At 43.7% G+C, this 17,359-nt stretch overlaps 1 protein-coding gene across 1 annotated transcript in view; it reads right to left on the minus strand.

Moving 5' to 3' along the window:
* The window catches only part of mtss1 (MTSS I-BAR domain containing 1), a 115,402-nt gene extending 112,041 nt beyond the window's left edge, over positions 1-3,361 (minus strand). Inside the window, 2 exon segments of the mRNA XM_037679940.1 lie at positions 2,283-2,344; positions 3,286-3,361. Of these exon segments, the coding sequence (XP_037535868.1) occupies positions 2,283-2,344; positions 3,286-3,361 (138 nt within the window).
* Positions 3,362-17,359: the final 13,998 nt, after the last annotated feature.

Raw genomic sequence — 17,359 nt, forward strand, 5'->3', positions numbered from 1 at the left:
CCGCGCTCAGTGAACTAAATGTGTGGTGTGGAACGTGAACGAGCTCTGGGGAGTTTTACCAACAAACTCACCAGGACAGCGCTGGTTAACAGTTAACTAACAAAGTGACCCATGAAGGAATATGTCCATCTGAGGTAGGTTTAAAGAAATATGACGTCATTAAATTCATGTAAATATACACGCCAACTGACCAAAACCCAAAAACATAAAATGGTGATGAATAGAAGATGAATAAAAGCTGAAATAACTCAAACACAATAAGAATTGGATGAGAATTACTGAGCTATTATTAAAGACATAAAACAGGAATACATGAATAAACCCGGTTGTTTGTGTTTGTCTCGTCAATAATCATAAAAAAACACAACTTTTCTCTTCAACAGCAGCCGTTTGAGTGTCCGACAGGTTTCGGCAGCATACCTTTAGGTCTACTCCATCCGCAGCCACGCACGCAGATAAAACTCAACGGTTTAAAAAGGTCAACATTTTACCCACAGCGAGGCGGTGACGTGTTCCTCACAGGAAACGGGTTCAAGATAAATTCCACTGAACCTCCAAAACAAAACTGCTGCTATAGTAAAACTTTTTACGTTCGTCTTTAGTCTTTCATACCAATGAACAACTAATGATCGTGTCTGTCGGCTTCTTTAGGACCAACCTACAATTATTAACAGCATGTGCGTATCATCAAAGCATTTTTAAATGCTTACTCAGACTTTTATTGCACAGCAAAGAGAAACTGCTGTGTTCAATTCTTCAGCTCCGTAGAGCCTGTTTGTAGTTTGACCAGGACCAGCTTGAATTTGTTGTCCAAGTGGAAACATGCCGGCTGCAGATACACGGGACCAACGGATACATACCTTATCCTATCATCAGGTGTCGGAGCGTAGAGCAGTTAGCTTCTGAAAGAATTTGATGAAGATTAATCTGGAACCAGTTTGAAAACGAAACCTCACTGAAAAGCAAATGCGGTACAACTACTCCCTGCCAACGTGTGTTCCCTTCTTATTATAAACAGGGACCATGTATTCTGCTCTCCTTGTGCGTGTCCAACACAATGTAGCAGTAAGCCTAACTCCAGGTGAATTAATACACGAGTCAGGATGTAGCTGCCTTAGTTCCACTTTATTTTGATGAACCACGTACACAATTTAACATGGAGTAAAAAGACGGTGGTGTCGATGGCATAAACAGAAAGCAGATGGCAGTGGATGAACTTCCTCACATGTTGCTGACTGAGAAATAAGCTGTGTCCCAATCCAACGGCTGCATCCTTCGAAGGCCGCATTTGAAGGCCGCATTTTGAAGGCAGCATTTGAAGGCTGCTTATGCCACAGCGACGCGCTGAGGCCTGTCCCGATTCGAAGACTCCTTCAGTGCGGCCCACAAATGTGGCCTCCTTTCCTCCCAATTTGAAGGCCAGGTCCCGTGTATCCTTCGCGGTCCATCCTATCCCATGATGCATTGCGGGCACACAGAAAATTCTGGATGTAATGGCGGACGAAGTAGTGACGGAGTATACTTTTAAATGTAAGTATGTTAAAATGTGGGATTAAAAAAAAAAGGCTAAAGCGGTTATGTTTTAAAGCGGATTATAGGCTTTTATCATTTGCATAGACATTTTTTTTTTTTTTTTTTGTACAGCGGGTCCCACTGCTAAGCTAATGTTTCTTCTTTTTTTTTTTTAGGGAGCAAGGAGCAGACCAAAGCTTTTATTAAGCTTCAGAATGAGAACAAACACATTTTCACTGGTGCAAAACACTGCAGCTGTGGCGTGGAGGTACAAGAATGAATCTATTCATCTTATGCTTCTGAGTAGTTTCATTAACCCTCATACTGTAAATAACCTGTGATCTTAATGAGGTATAGGTCCTCTTGTGCTGTGAAAACTGTAGTTTTTTAAGACATTATTTTCCATGTTTCCTCTTCGTTCATTTTATGTTGATGTTATTTGGATAATTTTGGAGAAGATGGGCCTGCAGGAGAAGGTAACTCCTCTGCAGGCAAAAAGAAATGGGACAACCTAAAAAATAAATACAAAGTATGTGCATGTGTAATGAAGAATATAACTTGTACGTGCAGCTGTTAATACATGTAAAGTTTTTAAAAAATGTTTGTTGCTCTGTTTGCCAACTGTGATGTTTCCTGTGTTCAGGACTGCAAATATCCAGGCGGGTCAGGGGAAGGAGTTAGTGAGAAGCTGCTGCTGCGACTTGGTCCTGGTTTGTCCTCATGGACCAGGTTTTAGGACAGAGGTCTTCCACTGCACCTCCTGTCCCAACTGTCTCCATCACTGAGGACAGTCCAGGTCCAAGCGCAGCAGTGGGTGACCAGGAAGACAGGGCTGAGGAACAAAGAGGAATGGAGACGCTGAAGAAAGCGGCATCAGGACAGAGAGGATGATTTCTTTATTTCAATTAATCAGAAGATATGAAGCAGACGAGAGAAGAGCAAATGTAAGTATGGGGAGAATGGAGGGGCTTTTCGTACCCACCACTGCACCCAGTATCCACTGGTTAACTGGTCACCATTAACTTCACGCAGACTCTCCCACTGGTACATTTTCATCTTTAAATCACTTCCTGGTCTGCTGCCTTCATACATCTCCTCCTACATGTCTCTGTGTGAGTGCAGCTACAGCGTGCGCTCTCAGGACATCATTACCTGCAGTGTTCCCTCAGTGAGGACTGAACTAGACAAAAGGACCTTCTCCTGCTCCGCTCCTGTTTCCTGGAATATCTTGTAAAAAGATCTGAAGCTCTCGACCTTTGACCTCTCTAAGTGTCTTTAAGAATCTGTTGGACTCCTGGCAGGGTCCAATGCAGACATGTTCCTGTTTTTAGTTTTATACATTTGTCTTGGAATCTAGCTGTTTTTTGTTTTGTTACCTTTTTCCTTTTAGCCATCCTATTTGTTAAAAAAAAAAAAAAACAAAAAAAAACTGTAGTATGACTTTTTATAACTGCTTATTGTTGTTGCTGTTGTCCATTGTTGTCATCTTTCTTTGTTAAATCAGGTCTCTCTTGTAAATGAGTCCTTGAGGCTCAATGGGATTTACCTGTAGAAATAAAGGTTGAATGATTTCACAGTTCTTGAAAGAATTGCAAATAAATGAATTAATTGATGGTTGTTTTTGTATGTTCTTGAAAAATGTGCTTTTTGTTTTAAATTTGAAAAATAAAGTGATTACAAAAACTAGTATTGTCAATAAATTATTTTATTAACGGTAAGTTCATTCAAAACAACAACAAAAGGCTCTGTGGTGTGCCAGCCCTGCAAACCCACGGGACACCACCTCCAGGTCCTCTGAGTTTTCAGGCAGGTGGACGACCTGGTGGTGAATGGACACTTCTTCTGTCATGATGGACGATGCGGTGGACAGTAGAACGAGGAGTCACAAACACTCCTGAGACCACCCTGCAGGATGCTCCACCTGCCAGCCAGAAAGAAACACCAGGGTCTCAGTTGTGGCCCCCCAACCATGTCCTGGATCCAGGTCCAGGAGATGAAGCAACACCGCCAGAGACTCCCTGCTTCATCTGAAATCTGGTCCAGGATCTTCTTGGTTCAAGTAACGGTCCAGGACTGGGACACTCAGGTTCATCCTGCAGTACCAGGGTCTGGTCTGGTTCAGGAAATGTAGAGAACAACACAAACATTATTAGTTTAAGATTTAATTTTTATAAGATATCAAAGCGTTATCACAATTATGAGGCTTAAGGTAAATATACAGCACAGTGCTATTTTATTAATGAAATAAAGAAATGAAAGACCCTGTTTTTAACATTTTTACAACCACTATATGTACCAATGGATCTTATAAAATAAAATATTGAAAAATGTTATGCTGTATTCTAAATTTAAGATAATTTAAATATTATATATATAATTTAATATTAAACTAATTACATTAGATTAAATGATTACTAATTTAATAAGATGCATTTACATTTTCTTTATTATGCACAAGTTAATAAAGTTAATTCATTAGTCTTTCAGTCACTGAAGTTATCCATGAAACTAGGTTAACAGTTTTGAGTTTGTAAACTAAAAAAATATTTAGTTACCTGAATATGATCGTCTCTCAGCAGAAGATAAAAACACGCCGCAGGCGGCGATAAAGTTCCTGCATTTCCTCTAGAATTAAAAAAGTAAAAACAACAACAACATTTCGATCTCCATTCTTCTTCGGCTGAGCGCTGTCATGGTTGCTAGGCGACAGGACGTACGCCGACGTAACCCTGAAGGCTAGACCGGTCCCAATTCACAGCTGCTGACTTCCGGTCTACGTGGTCTTTGAAGGACCCGGCCTACATCGACCCAGTAGGCCGGGTCCTTCAAAGGATGCAGCCGTTGGATTGGGACACAGCTATAAACAAGATGGCTAACTTCCTGTTACATGCCCAAACCAACCTTCAAAATAAAATAATTCACTGAATAGACAAACCAAATTAACATTAATCACTTATAACAAATTAAAAGGGCAGAACACCATGCTTTGTGTAAAATGAAACATTGGTGCAGCCCGCTTCACCCCAGGTGAGCGCTGGGCCGTGACCCTGAACCGGATGAAGTGGGTCAAAGATGGACGGGTGTCCTAATCTAGTGTTTATTCAGGAAGGTCAAATAAATTTTTGTCTTATTGTTAATAAATCAGACAAGAAAGAGTTAAAAATCTCAGAATATTTTCTAAACAAATTACTGAACCTGTGGAGTTTAATTTGTATGTAGCGCTTCGTTGACCCTCTCCCACCAGGACAGCGCCCTGAGTTCAACTATTTTATATTACTTCCCTTGGTGGACTTTCAGTTTCAACTTAAACTTTTTATAGTTACACCAACCCAAATTATCAAACTATGCATTTCATCACTCTCTAATGTATTAAGACAGAAAAAATCCTATATACTGTATATGTTAAATTTAACACAAAATTAGTGGGAGATCAGTTAAGCTTGGTTTCTTTAGACAAAGATGTGTCAACTGAACACAGATTTTAAGTTTACAAGCTCATTCTGCCCTTTAAATAAATCAAACTTGAACACTCCTCATTTTTCTCTTCTTCACTTTGACCCGTCAGTTTTTACAGTGCACTTGTAAGAACTCGTGAACTTGTGGATTCACTTTCTGAACCTACACCAGCTGCTCATATTAGATGAAAACCTCCAAATAAAATGCATTATTATTATTATTAAAAAGTGAAACGTGTTTATATTCATTTATTACACAGACTGATATATTTCAAATGTTTATTTCTTTGACTGTCTCGGCACAAACAAAAGAAACTGTCCACATGACCTGACTGAAAATTGTTGGATCGTATCAATTTTCAGTCAGGTCATCTGGACAGTTTTTTTTGTGCTGAACATTATTGGATTGTAAACCTGGATCATTGAGCATGGACTTTGTTGTTTTGAACCAGTCTGACATGACTGTCGATGAGGGAGACGGCATGCCCCAGACACCGTCTTGGCACCAACATAACTGGTTTGTTCCACTTTGCAGTAAGCTGTTTGGGGGAAGAATCAGTTGTGTTGTGTTTCCTCGACTGGTGAAGCCTTCTGGATGGAAGGTGAAAAAAAAAAAGAAACTGTCCAGATGACCTCACTGAACATTGTTGGACCATTACACTTAGTTTTGATGACAACACAGAAGTGAACAGAAGCAATCTAATTAGAGATTAACCGATCCAATATCGATATCGGTACCGATATATGAAGAACTTCTGGATCGGGTATCATTTCCCGATCCAACGTGCAGAGATTTCCGATCCACGAAGCATGTTGGCTTCAAACTATGGAATGGATTTCCTGAATGGAGGCGTGTCTCATGAGCCCAGAGTAATAAGACCCGCCTCACATTCAGGAAATCCAGTTCATAGTTTGCAGCAGCTACAAGGTGAGGACTGAGTTAGCAGCACTGTGGCTAACAGCTAACAAACTTTTCATCTAAACATGTCGCTGTGTGGAAGTATTTTACACTGAACACCACAAAACAAGACAGCAACGTGCACTGTCTGCAGAGCCATAGCGCCACATTAAACCATCGTAAAGTTAGTTTTACGTTGGACATTCGAGCTCTGTGGCTTCAGCGGGCGCTGCTCTTTGCTCAACCGAAAGAGGCGACTCGACCCCGGCCAGCTGTGTCCACTCTGCCCCGCTCAGTCTGTCTGTCTCTGAGGAGGGACAGACTGAGCGGGGCTGACCCAGATCAGACTGCCTGCTTCGGACTGAACAAGAAGAAGACGTCGCTGAAACCACGGAGCTCTAATGTTTACAGAGAAGTTGATAAACTTCATCATAATTAATGACCGACCACTATCAGTTGTAGAAAATGAAGGATTTCTCAGTTTGATACTTGCAGCCAAGATATAGTTTACCCTCCAGGAGATATTTATCAGTACAACAGGAGACAATCATAAAAAACATAAGATTTGAAAACTACAAGAAAATAATATATATATAAACGAAAAACCAGCTACATTATAAAGTGATGTAAAATACTAAAAACAGGAACATGTCTGTTGGTTTAAGCATGAACTTAGCAGATGTTTGAAGACATTTAACATTTTATTTTATTCGTTTATTCATTCATTTAAAAGAAACAAAACAAATTCATCAAAAAGAAAACTGAATGAAAAGAGTTCAGAAAGAAGAAAAATAATTCTCATATCTGCCCCTTTTTAAAAAAAATAAAATAATTAAACAATCACTTAAATTAATCACTTTAATATCCACTTTAAAGCTAGGAATAAAAAGAAACGTGTTTTGTGTTAGCAGAATTTAATTATAACTTTAAAACTTGTCTAACATTAATAAAACTTACCTCAAGTTGCCTTTTTGGACACGCATGCATATATTTGTACAAATTGTATTTGAGAGGAGATTATTACAGCCTCATGTAAAATCAATGATGATCATGATATCGGAAGTGGATCGGTATCGGACGATGTTTAGATTTAGGAATCGGGATCGGATCGGAAGTAAAAAATGTGGATCAGTGCATCCATAAATCCTATAATCCATTATCTGACAGAAAACGTTTCAAAACAAATGAGACTTTTCCCGCCCTGTTAGTTCTGATCCATAAAAGAATCAGTCATTGTGAAGCAACAGAAGGCAAGAGAGACGAAGAGACGCTGTTCAAACAGCAGCTCAAACGCTTGGTATCCTCCACCGCTGAAGGCAAAAGGCTGATAATGTTTGTGCCTGTCAGCAAAATATCTCATGTAGCGCACTACAGATTTTTATGAAACTGGAAATAATCATTGAATGTACATCTACAGTTGATGGAACATTTGGAGCCGAGCCTGGAAAAACACGAGTGTCTATAATTCAGTCAGTTTACAGATAGAGCTAGCACTTGGTGTGGTAGTAGCTGAGGGTCATTCACATGACATACACTGAACAACAGTCATGGTCTCTCTTGTAAACGAGTCCTCGAGGCTCAATGACACTACCGTGTAGAAATAAGGCTTGAATGAATGTGATCGCATGTTCAAAGTCTGCTCGTGATGTTCCTCTAAAGTGACATGAAGGGCAGCGGGCGCATCTCTGTACGAACGCCGGACCTTTAATGGCATGTTACAGAGGCAACAGAGAAAGACAAAACGAAGAGAGGAAAGCACATGGGTACGTTTTGTACGCCACAAAAACATGTTCCTGTCAAATAAAATCCTTGACTTGATCATGTATTTATTAAAACTAGAGTTCTTTAAAGCTCTAGTTTGAAAACTTATTGTTTGGATGAGCTTTGTATTAAATACGATCATGTGTTGGAGTTTAGAACAAACGTGGCTCACAGAAGTGTTGAAAACACAACATGAATGGTTCATCCCGTCAACCAAAATATATAAAAATTAAAGTGGTAAGAGGTTTATATAACTTTAACAACCTTTTAGTTTTCTGGTCAAACTAAAGAGCTGCAGCCGTGGAGGGAACATCTGAACATCTTCAGGTTTGTGCATATCAGACGTGTCGAGTGACAGCCGGGTCGTGTTACGGCAGCAGACAATGGTTTTGTAACGATTCTGCAGAACACAGATGAGGTTTTAAGGTTTTACTGAACGCCTGAAGGGAAGGATTAAATGAAAACAGTTCAGATGTTTCATACCTTTCATCCTTCATTCCTAATTCTTACGTAAGCAACAACCTTTTCTTTCTTCATCCCCGACAGCAGTTTGTGACGACTCACGCACATGTGCATGTGATCTCTACGAGTTGCTCGTTTATATCGCAGACACACAGTCACATCAGTCTGAATCAGCTGATTTCCATATGAAGATCTTGTGGTCCAAACTGGAGTCGTGCCAACTCGACCCAGAACTTTTCCTTCCTTCTCCACGAAGCGACGTCAGCGAGCATCAATGTGAAGGATTTACTTTATCCCGCTGACAAAACACCAAATTACTATTAATCAAGCAATAACTTGGCTGCAGTGGTAATTTTTCAAGTTTTTTAGTTGTTTTTTTTTTTACTAAATCTGTTTAGCTGATCTCAAGTAAGGGACCAGCGTCCTGATTAAAACATTTTCCACTGACTGGAACAAAGTGGCTGAGCACAGTTTGAATCAGATCTCTGCTGTTAGTTCTACAGCAAACCATCACAGCACGGCTGCCGTTAAACGCTGTGATGCAACGATCCGACGTGTCTGCAGCGTGGGACTGTGTTACATCACAAAGCAAGAGCAGCTCTGCAGCTACCTGCAACGTTTCTTCTTCGTTCACACCCAACGGAAAGTAGAACACCTGTCAATTATTAGTATTATTATTAATAATCCAACATCTTTTAGAAAAATAAGCCTAAAATGCACAATAATCTCAAAACTTAAGACAAGATAAGAAAAAAGATAAAAGCTCTACAGTGACTGGTCTGAATGACTATCGGCCAGTGGCCTTCACCCTGATAGTCGCTAAATGCTTCGAAGGACTGGTCATGACTCGCATCAAAACAACCATCAACATCAACGAGGACCCTCATCAGTATGCATACCGTGAGAACCGATCAACACAAGACACCATCTCCTCTGTGGTCCACGCTGCTCTCACCCATCTGGAGCAGAAGGACTCCTACGTCCGTATGCTCTTTGTGGACTTCACATCCGCCTTCAACACCATGATCCCCCAAACCCTGATGGACAAACTATCCACACTAGGACCAAGTCCCTCCATTTGCAACAGGGTCCTGGACTTCTTAACAAACAGACCACAGTTAGTGAGGATCCACAACTTCTCCTCCTCCACCATAACCCTCAGCACTGGCTCTCCTCAGGGATGTGTGTTGAGCCCCCTCCTGTTTACTCTGCTCACGTATGATTGTGCAGCTACCCATCCAGGCTGTCACATTGTAAAGTTTGCAGATGATACAGAGGTGGTGGGATGCATCACAAACAATGATGAGTCCAGCTACAGGCAGGAGGTGGAACACCTGGAGAGCTGGTGCAAAGAGAACAACCTTCACATCAATGTGAAGAAGACAAAGGAGATGATTGTGGACTTCAGAAAGAACAAACACACCTACACCCCCCTGAACATAAGAGGATCTGCGGTGGAAGTGGTCTCCAGCTACAAGTACTTGGGTGTACACCTGAACAACAACCTCAGCTGGAGCAACAACACCACCAGCCTGATGAAGAAAGCTCATCAGAGACTCTACTTCCTCAGTCCTGCTTTGGTATTTTAACTCTAAAAAACAAGAACTGCCAGAAATAGTCAAATGGTCCAGTAAGTTGAAGGGTGAGATGCAGCTAAGCCCAGAATCCTTGTATGTAAAAAATAAAAAAAATAAAAAATGTACTTACCATACCATACCACTTTATTTATAAAGCACTTAAAACAGCTACAAGGCCAACCAAAGTGCTGTACAGACAGAACAACAGGTAACACACAAAGCAAAATACAAAATGAGGTAAATCAGAATATAGACATAAAAACGATGCAGATAATGACGACAAACCAGTGTGGAGCATACAGGATCAAACACAGATCATCTGGTGTTGAAAGCTGCTGAATAGTAGTGAGTTTTTAAACGGGACTTGAAAACCGAGAGGGAGGGGGCCTGTCTGACAAGCAGAGGTAACTCGTTCCAGAGTCTTGGTCCTCTACAGAGAAGGCCCTGTCACCTCTGCGCTTAAGACGAGTTCCTGGAACTGTGAGGAGCAACTGGTCCACTGACCTCAGGGAACGTGGTGGGACATACGGTTGTAGCAGATCAGAGAGATGGGGGCAGTTGATACTTGAGCAGGTGCAGAGGTTATCCACATCCATCTTAAGAGATGCAGCTCATCCTCTGCACTGCAAGTTCAGGCTCCTCCCATCAGGATGCTCATGTTTGATTCCATCCATTTTCTTCCACTTATCCGGGGTCGGGTCGTGGGAGTAGCAGCATAAGTAGGGAGGCCCAGACTTCCCTCTCTGCAGCCACTTGAGCAGCTCCTACGGGGGAATACCGAGGCGTTCCCAGGCCAGCCGAGAAACATAGTCCCTCCAGCGTGTCCTGGGTCTTCCTCTGGGCCTCCTCCCGGTGGGACGTGTCCGGAACACCTCACCAGGGAGGCGTCCAGGAGGCATCCTAACCAGATGCCCGAGCCACCTCAACTGGCTCCTCTCGACATGAAGAAGCAGCGGCTCTATACAGAGTCCCTCCCGGATGATCAAGCTTCTCACCTTATCTCTAAGGGAGAGCCCAGACACCCTGCGGACAAAACTCATTTCGGCCACTTGTTTCCGAGATCTCATTCTTTCGGTCACAACCCAAAGCTCATGACCATAGATGAGTGTAGGAACGTAGATCGATCAGTAAAATGAGAGCTTCGCCTTTTGACTCAGCTCTCTCTTCACCACAACAGACCTGTACAGCGCCTGCTTCACTACAGACGCTGCACCTATCCGCCTATCGATCTCATGCTCCATTATTCCCTCATTCGTGAACAAGACCCCAAGATACTTGAACTCCTCCACTTGGGGTAGGACCTCCTCCCTGACCTGGAGAGGGCACTCTACCCTTTTCCAGCTCAAGACCATGGCCTCAGATTTGGAGGAACTGATCATCCCGGCCGCGTCGCACTCGGCTGCGAACCGCTCCAGCGAAGGCTGTAGATCACGATCTGATGAAGCCAATAAGACCACAACATCTGCAAAAAGCAGGGACACAATCCTAAGGCCACCAAAACGGATCCCCTCAACACCTTGGCTGCGTCTAGAAATTCTGTCCATAAAAGTTATGAACAGAATCGGTGACAAAGGGCAACCTTGGCGGAGTCCAACTCTCACCGGGAACAAGTGGGATTGGGGGAGGTCTTCAAAGTATTCTGCCCACCGACACGACATCCCGAGTTGAGGTGAGCAGCACACCACTCCCACTATAAACAGTGTTGGTGGCGTACCGCTTTCCCCCCCTGAGACGCCGGATGGTGGACCAGAATCGCCTCGAAGCCATGCGGAAGTCATTCTCCATGGCCTCTCCGAACTCCAAAAAGGCCCGATAGGACTCCTCCTTCAGCCTGACAGCATCCCTCACCGACGGTGTCCACCATCGGGTTCGAGGGTTGCCACCACGACAGGCACCGACAACCTTGCGGCCGCAGCTCCAATCTGGAGTCAAGAGACTGATGAAACAATGGTTTCTTTTGATGTCACATCACTCTTTACGTGCATTCCTGTTGATGATGCAGTAGAGGTGGTCAGTTTAAAATTAAAATCAGACACCACTCTGAGCAGCAGGACCACGCTTTCCACAGAACATCTGTGTCAACTCTTGAAACTGTGCCTGCAGTCAACCTACTTCACATATGGGGAGCAATATTATAGGCAGAAACATGGGTGTGCTATGGAGTCTCCAGTTTCTCCTATTGTTGCCAACCTGTACATGGAGGAGGTAGAAAAGAGAGCCTTGACGTCCTTTTCAGGGACACCACCAAGTCATTGGTTCAGGTATGTTGACGACACCTGGGTTAAAATTAAATCTCAGGAAGTCCAACATTTTACTGACCACATCAACTCTGTGGATAAATACATCAAGTTCACACGAGAAGATGAAAAAAATGGCAGGTTGGCTTTCTTGGACTGTGAGGTCTCAGTCTCTGATAGAGGACATTTGCAAACTGAGGTGTACCGCAAACCCACCCACACAGACCAGTATTTGCAGTTTGACTCCCATCACCCTTTGGAGCACAAGTTAGGAGTCATCAGGACTCTGTACCACAGAGCAGACAGCATCCCCACTAACTCAGGAGCCAGGCAGAAGGAGAAATCCCACACAAGACAGGCTCTAGAGCAATGTGGATATCCTAACTGGGCCTTCCTGAAAGCAGAGAAGAAACCCAAACAGGACTCCAGTCAGCCAACAGGTGAAAAGGAGGAACCCAGACCCAGACCAGTGGTCATTCCATATGTTGAGGGAGTATCAGAGAAACTGAGACGTTTATTTTCTAAACATAACGTCCCAGTGGCTTTTAAACCCCAAAATACATTAAAGACTGGTTCATCCCAAAGATCCAGTCCCCCGGCACAAACAGAGTTGGACATCACTTTGACACTCAGACAATAATTCTAAGTGTCACAATGACGGACAGGACAAGGGGAGGAAAAAAAAAAAGAAAGAAGGAGACACAAAAGCTAGGTTTACATGCACAACATTTTTTGACCGGATTGAACTGTTTTCAGATTAAATAATTTAAATGTGTTGTTTACATGGGCACAATCTGTTCATGACAAGCGTTTACATGCAGCAGGCTTTGTTCTGAACAGAAGTACTGACATGCGCAGAATGGTAAACTCTCCTTAAAAAAAACACAGAAGAAGAAGTTCTACTTCTGGTTTACTTCCTGGATGAACGTAAACAAAGCTGAGCATCAAAATGGACCCGCGACAGATTTTAATGACGGTGGAGACGTTGTGCACTCCCTGACTGAGCTGCAGGTGATGCACATCATTTTGAGCTCTTTCTAAGTTTCTAGTAGAAATGTTGTCACTCACCGACCAGCTTTGCTTCCTGACATGCTAACATTATTAGCATTAGCCAGGAGGAAATGGCAGTCGCACATGTGCAGTCAGGTCAGTTTTTCACCATCAGATAAAAACGAACACATCAAGTGTTTACATGCGCACCGTTTGGATTATGAATCGGCGTAAACCACCCATTTTGTTCTGTCACAGATTATTTCAGATCACGCTGAATACACAAAAAATAACCCGATCAGGGTGTTTACATGACGCGTTTTTGTTCCGAACGTCCGTTTGATCCAGTTACTTATGTCCATGTAAACACAGCTATTGTTTGTAGCCAACCTGATTATCTTGGTCAGAATCAGAATCAGTTTATTATCGCCACGTCAATGAACGAGGTTCACAAACTAGGAATTTGCTTCGACATAAGGTGCGAATAGTAATAAAGTAAAATAAAGTAAAAAATAAAGTAAAAATGAGAACATTACATAAGACATAAGCCTGTGTACACCCACAAATAAAGTAAAATTAAAAACATAACATAACCATATGTACACCCATACAATAGAAAACAATAAAAAAGCTTAGAGAACAGTACAGATGGAGTATTCAGTTATGATACAGATGTAATGTGACCAAAGCAGAAGTTATGAGGTAGCATTATGAGTGTTCAGGAGTCCAACAGCAGAGGGGAAGAAAATGTTCTTATGGCGGGAGGTTCTGGTCCGTATGGACCGAAGCCTCCTGCCTGAGGGGAGTGGTTCAAACAGTCCGTGTGCAGGGTGAGCAGGGTCAGCTGTGATCCGACCTGCTCGCCTCACAGTCCTGGAGACACACAGGTCGTGGAGGGATGGAAGGCTGCAGCCGATCACCTTCTCAGCTGAGCGCACAACGCGCTGCAGTCTGAGTCTGTCCCTGGCAGTGGCCCCGGCGTACCACACCGTGATGGAGGAGCTGAGGATGGACTCCATGATGGCCGTGTAGAACTGCACCATCAGCTTGGCCTTCTTCAGCTGTCACAGGAAGTACAGTCTCTGCTGGGCCTTCTTGATGAGGGAGCTGATGGTCGGCTCCCACTTGAGGTCCTGGGTGATGGTGGTGCCGAGGAACCGATAAGAGTTTGCAGTGGTGATGGGGGTATCATTACAGGTGAGGGGGGGAAGAGGGGCTGTGGCTTTCCTGAAATCCACAATCATCTCCACTGTCTTCTGGGCATTGAGTTCCAGGTTGTTGCTGCTGCACCAGGTCACCAGCCGGTCCACCTCCCTCCTGTATGCAGACTCATCACCGTCCGAGATGAGCCTGATGAGGGTGGTGTCATCTGCAAACTTAATAAGTTTCACAGAGTCATGGCTGGAGGTGCAGCAGTTGGTGTACAGGGAGAAAAGCAGGGGGGAAAGCACACAGCCCTGTGGAGATCCTGTGCTTACAGTCTGAGTGTCCGAGACAGCTCTCCCCAGCCGCACGCACTGACACCAGTCTGTCAGGAAGTCTGTGATCCACCTGCAGATGGAGTCAGGTACATGGAGCAGGGTATGCTTGTCTTGGAGCAGAGCAGGGAGGATGGTGTTAAATGCGGAGCTGAAGTCCACGAACAGGATCCTGGCCTAGGTTCCTGGGGAGTCCAGGTGGTGCAGGATGAAGTCAAGAGCCAGGTTTATTGTGTCATCTACAGACCTGTTGGCCCTGTAGGCAAACTGCAGGGGGTCCAGGAGGGGGTTGGTGATGGACTTGAGGTGAGATGAAACCAAGTATTCAAAGGTTTTCATGACTACAGACGTGAGAGCTACAGGTCTGTAGTCATTTAGTCCAGCGACACGTGGCTTCTTGGGGACAGGGACGATGATGGAGGACTTGAAACAAGCTGGGATGTGGCATGACTCCAGAGAAGAGTTGAAGATCCCTGTGAAGACCGGAGCCAACTCTCCAACACAATTTCTCAGCGTGGAGGGTGACACAAGGTCTGGGCCTGCAGCCTTATGTGTGTTCAGCCTTTTAAAAAGCCTCCTTACTTCATCCTCTTGTACAGAGATAGCAGGGGGTTGACAGGGGCAGTCCCAAGTGGTTAAACCAGTTGGGCTGGGGTTGGTGTGGAGGATGGAGGAATGTGAGTCCATGACTTCAAAGCGTGAATAGAAGTCGTTCAGATCGTTTGCCAGTTTGAGATTGTCTGTAGAATGAGGTGCTCTGGGCTTGTAGTTAGTTATCTCTTTCAGCCCCCTCCAGACAGAGGCAGAGTCGTTTGCAGAGAATTGTTGTTCCAGCCGTGCGTTGTACCTGGATTTAGCCTTCGACACCTCCCTGCTAAATCCATACTTCGCACGTCTGTAGTTGTCTCTGTCCCCCTCTATGAAATCAGCCTCCTTCTGCTGATGAAGCTGTCTTAGTTTGGACGTGAACCAGGGTTTATCATTATTGAAAATGACTCTGGAGCGTGATGGGATGATGCTGTCCTCACAGAAATGTATACATGACGTCACAGTGTTTGTGTATTTGTCTAGACTGTCTGTAGAAGCCCTGAACAGGTCCCAGTCTGTGGTGTCCAAACACGTGCGTAGCTCCTCCACAGCTTCACTGGTCCACTTTTTGGATGTCCTCACCACAGGTTTTGAGAGCTTCAGTCTCTGTCTGTATGTAGGTATGAGGTGAATCATCTCATGATCTGAGAGACCCAGGGCTCTACACTTAATGCTCCTCAAACTCCTACCAGAGTGGAACGGGGCAAAAGGTGTGTGTGCTGGGTGAGTGTGGTCCTTCATGATGCAGGTGGCCCTCTTCCTGCATCTGGAGGTGTAGATGTCTGTGATGGTGGGGAGGCTGATTCCAACAGATTTCTGTGCAGCCTTCACCACTCTCTGCAAAGCTTTTCTTTCTGCAGCTGTGCAGCCTCCATGCCACACATTGATGCTGGAGCACAGGATGCTCTCCACTGCACACCTGTAGAAGGAGGTGAGGACTGAGCTTCCCAGACCAGCTCGCCTCAGCCGTCTGAGGAAGTAGAGTCTCTGCAATCCATGCAGACCATGTAGTCTGAGGAAAGGCCCGAGAAAGAGGGAGGGGAGGATGAGCATGAGGAGAAGTGTAAGTGTGCAATAGCATATGGGTTCTCAATCTTAATAATGTTCATGCCTTTAATGGATGTTTCCCCTTTTTAGTCATAATACTGATGAACCTGTTGTTTAGGAACCGCCTCCCTGCAAACTGTCCTGAGAGTCTCCACTGAAGGACACCGTCAGTCCAGAACACTCATGCATATTTCTGAGAAGCAGATATGATTGTTTTCTTCAACAAAAACCGTTTCTGATTTTATAATGTACCTGCTGGTAATATGGACTGGATTGTACAAGTTGTTCTTTTTAATAATAATAATAATAATTTAGTTTGATGTTCTGCAGCAGGTTAGTCCATCAGTGGGAGCTCAGTAACATGGCTGCAGCATCACACACTGGGCATGTGGAAATGTGTTTCCATGAGGTTTTCAAAAATAAAGCTCTCTTGTGGAAGTGTACCGCTGTGAAAAGAAAATTCAAAACATTTATATTAAAGTTCATAAGTTTGATATTTATATATTGGTTTAAAATTGCTCTGTGAGAAATTCATAGTAAAGTTCATAGAATTAAATTCAAAGAGAAGTTCCAAAGATTTCATACAGAAAGAACTCTGGTTAGCTCATTTAAACCAAGTAAACATTTTTAACCTGCCTCTCAAAAAAATCAGAATACGAACCATCATTAGGAACCAGAAACAAACCGAGGAATCTGAATCGTTCAAATTCAAACGATGCCCAACCCTAATGTCCACACCCACATTCACCTGAGACTGCATATCATCCTGTAAGAAGTGAATGTTCTCCGTAATCAGCCCCTCCCACACAAATGATTAGAGAGGAACTGCGAGGAAGGATAAAGCTTCGTATCAGCAGAGCGAAGAAGCTTCTGTAACTGTTGTCTGCTTGTAGACGCAGGGCGTGTCTGGGTCTGTCGGACTGTTGTGTGGGAAAAGCCTGTACTTAGCTCTCTGCACACACTAATTATAGAGAGAGATAAAAATGGCTACAACACACTGCAGCATGATCAGAACAGCTGTTTACAATCATGTGTGTGCTCCTGTGGACTCTACACATTTCTGTAGGTCCAGGGTGAAAACCTTTTGCTATTCCACACACACACACACACACACACGAGCTCTGCTAATGTTTCATGCAGTTCACCTTCAGTATACACCTGAGAACAGATGACACACACACACGATAAATATGAGTAAAGCCATGATCACACTCGGGCAGGTTATTGCTTGAAAGCTTCGGAGGAGACGAGGGTCAACTGAGGAGAGACATCTTCCTTTAGACAAAACTAACAAGGACACATTTTAATGATATATATTATTTAAAGAAACTCCTCCCTGGGCTGCCACCTTACT

Source organism: Nematolebias whitei, chromosome 7 (genome assembly GCF_014905685.2).
Source record: "Nematolebias whitei isolate Nwh7 chromosome 7, NemWhi1, whole genome shotgun sequence".
In the NCBI taxonomy this organism is placed as follows: Eukaryota; Metazoa; Chordata; class Actinopteri; order Cyprinodontiformes; family Rivulidae; genus Nematolebias; species Nematolebias whitei.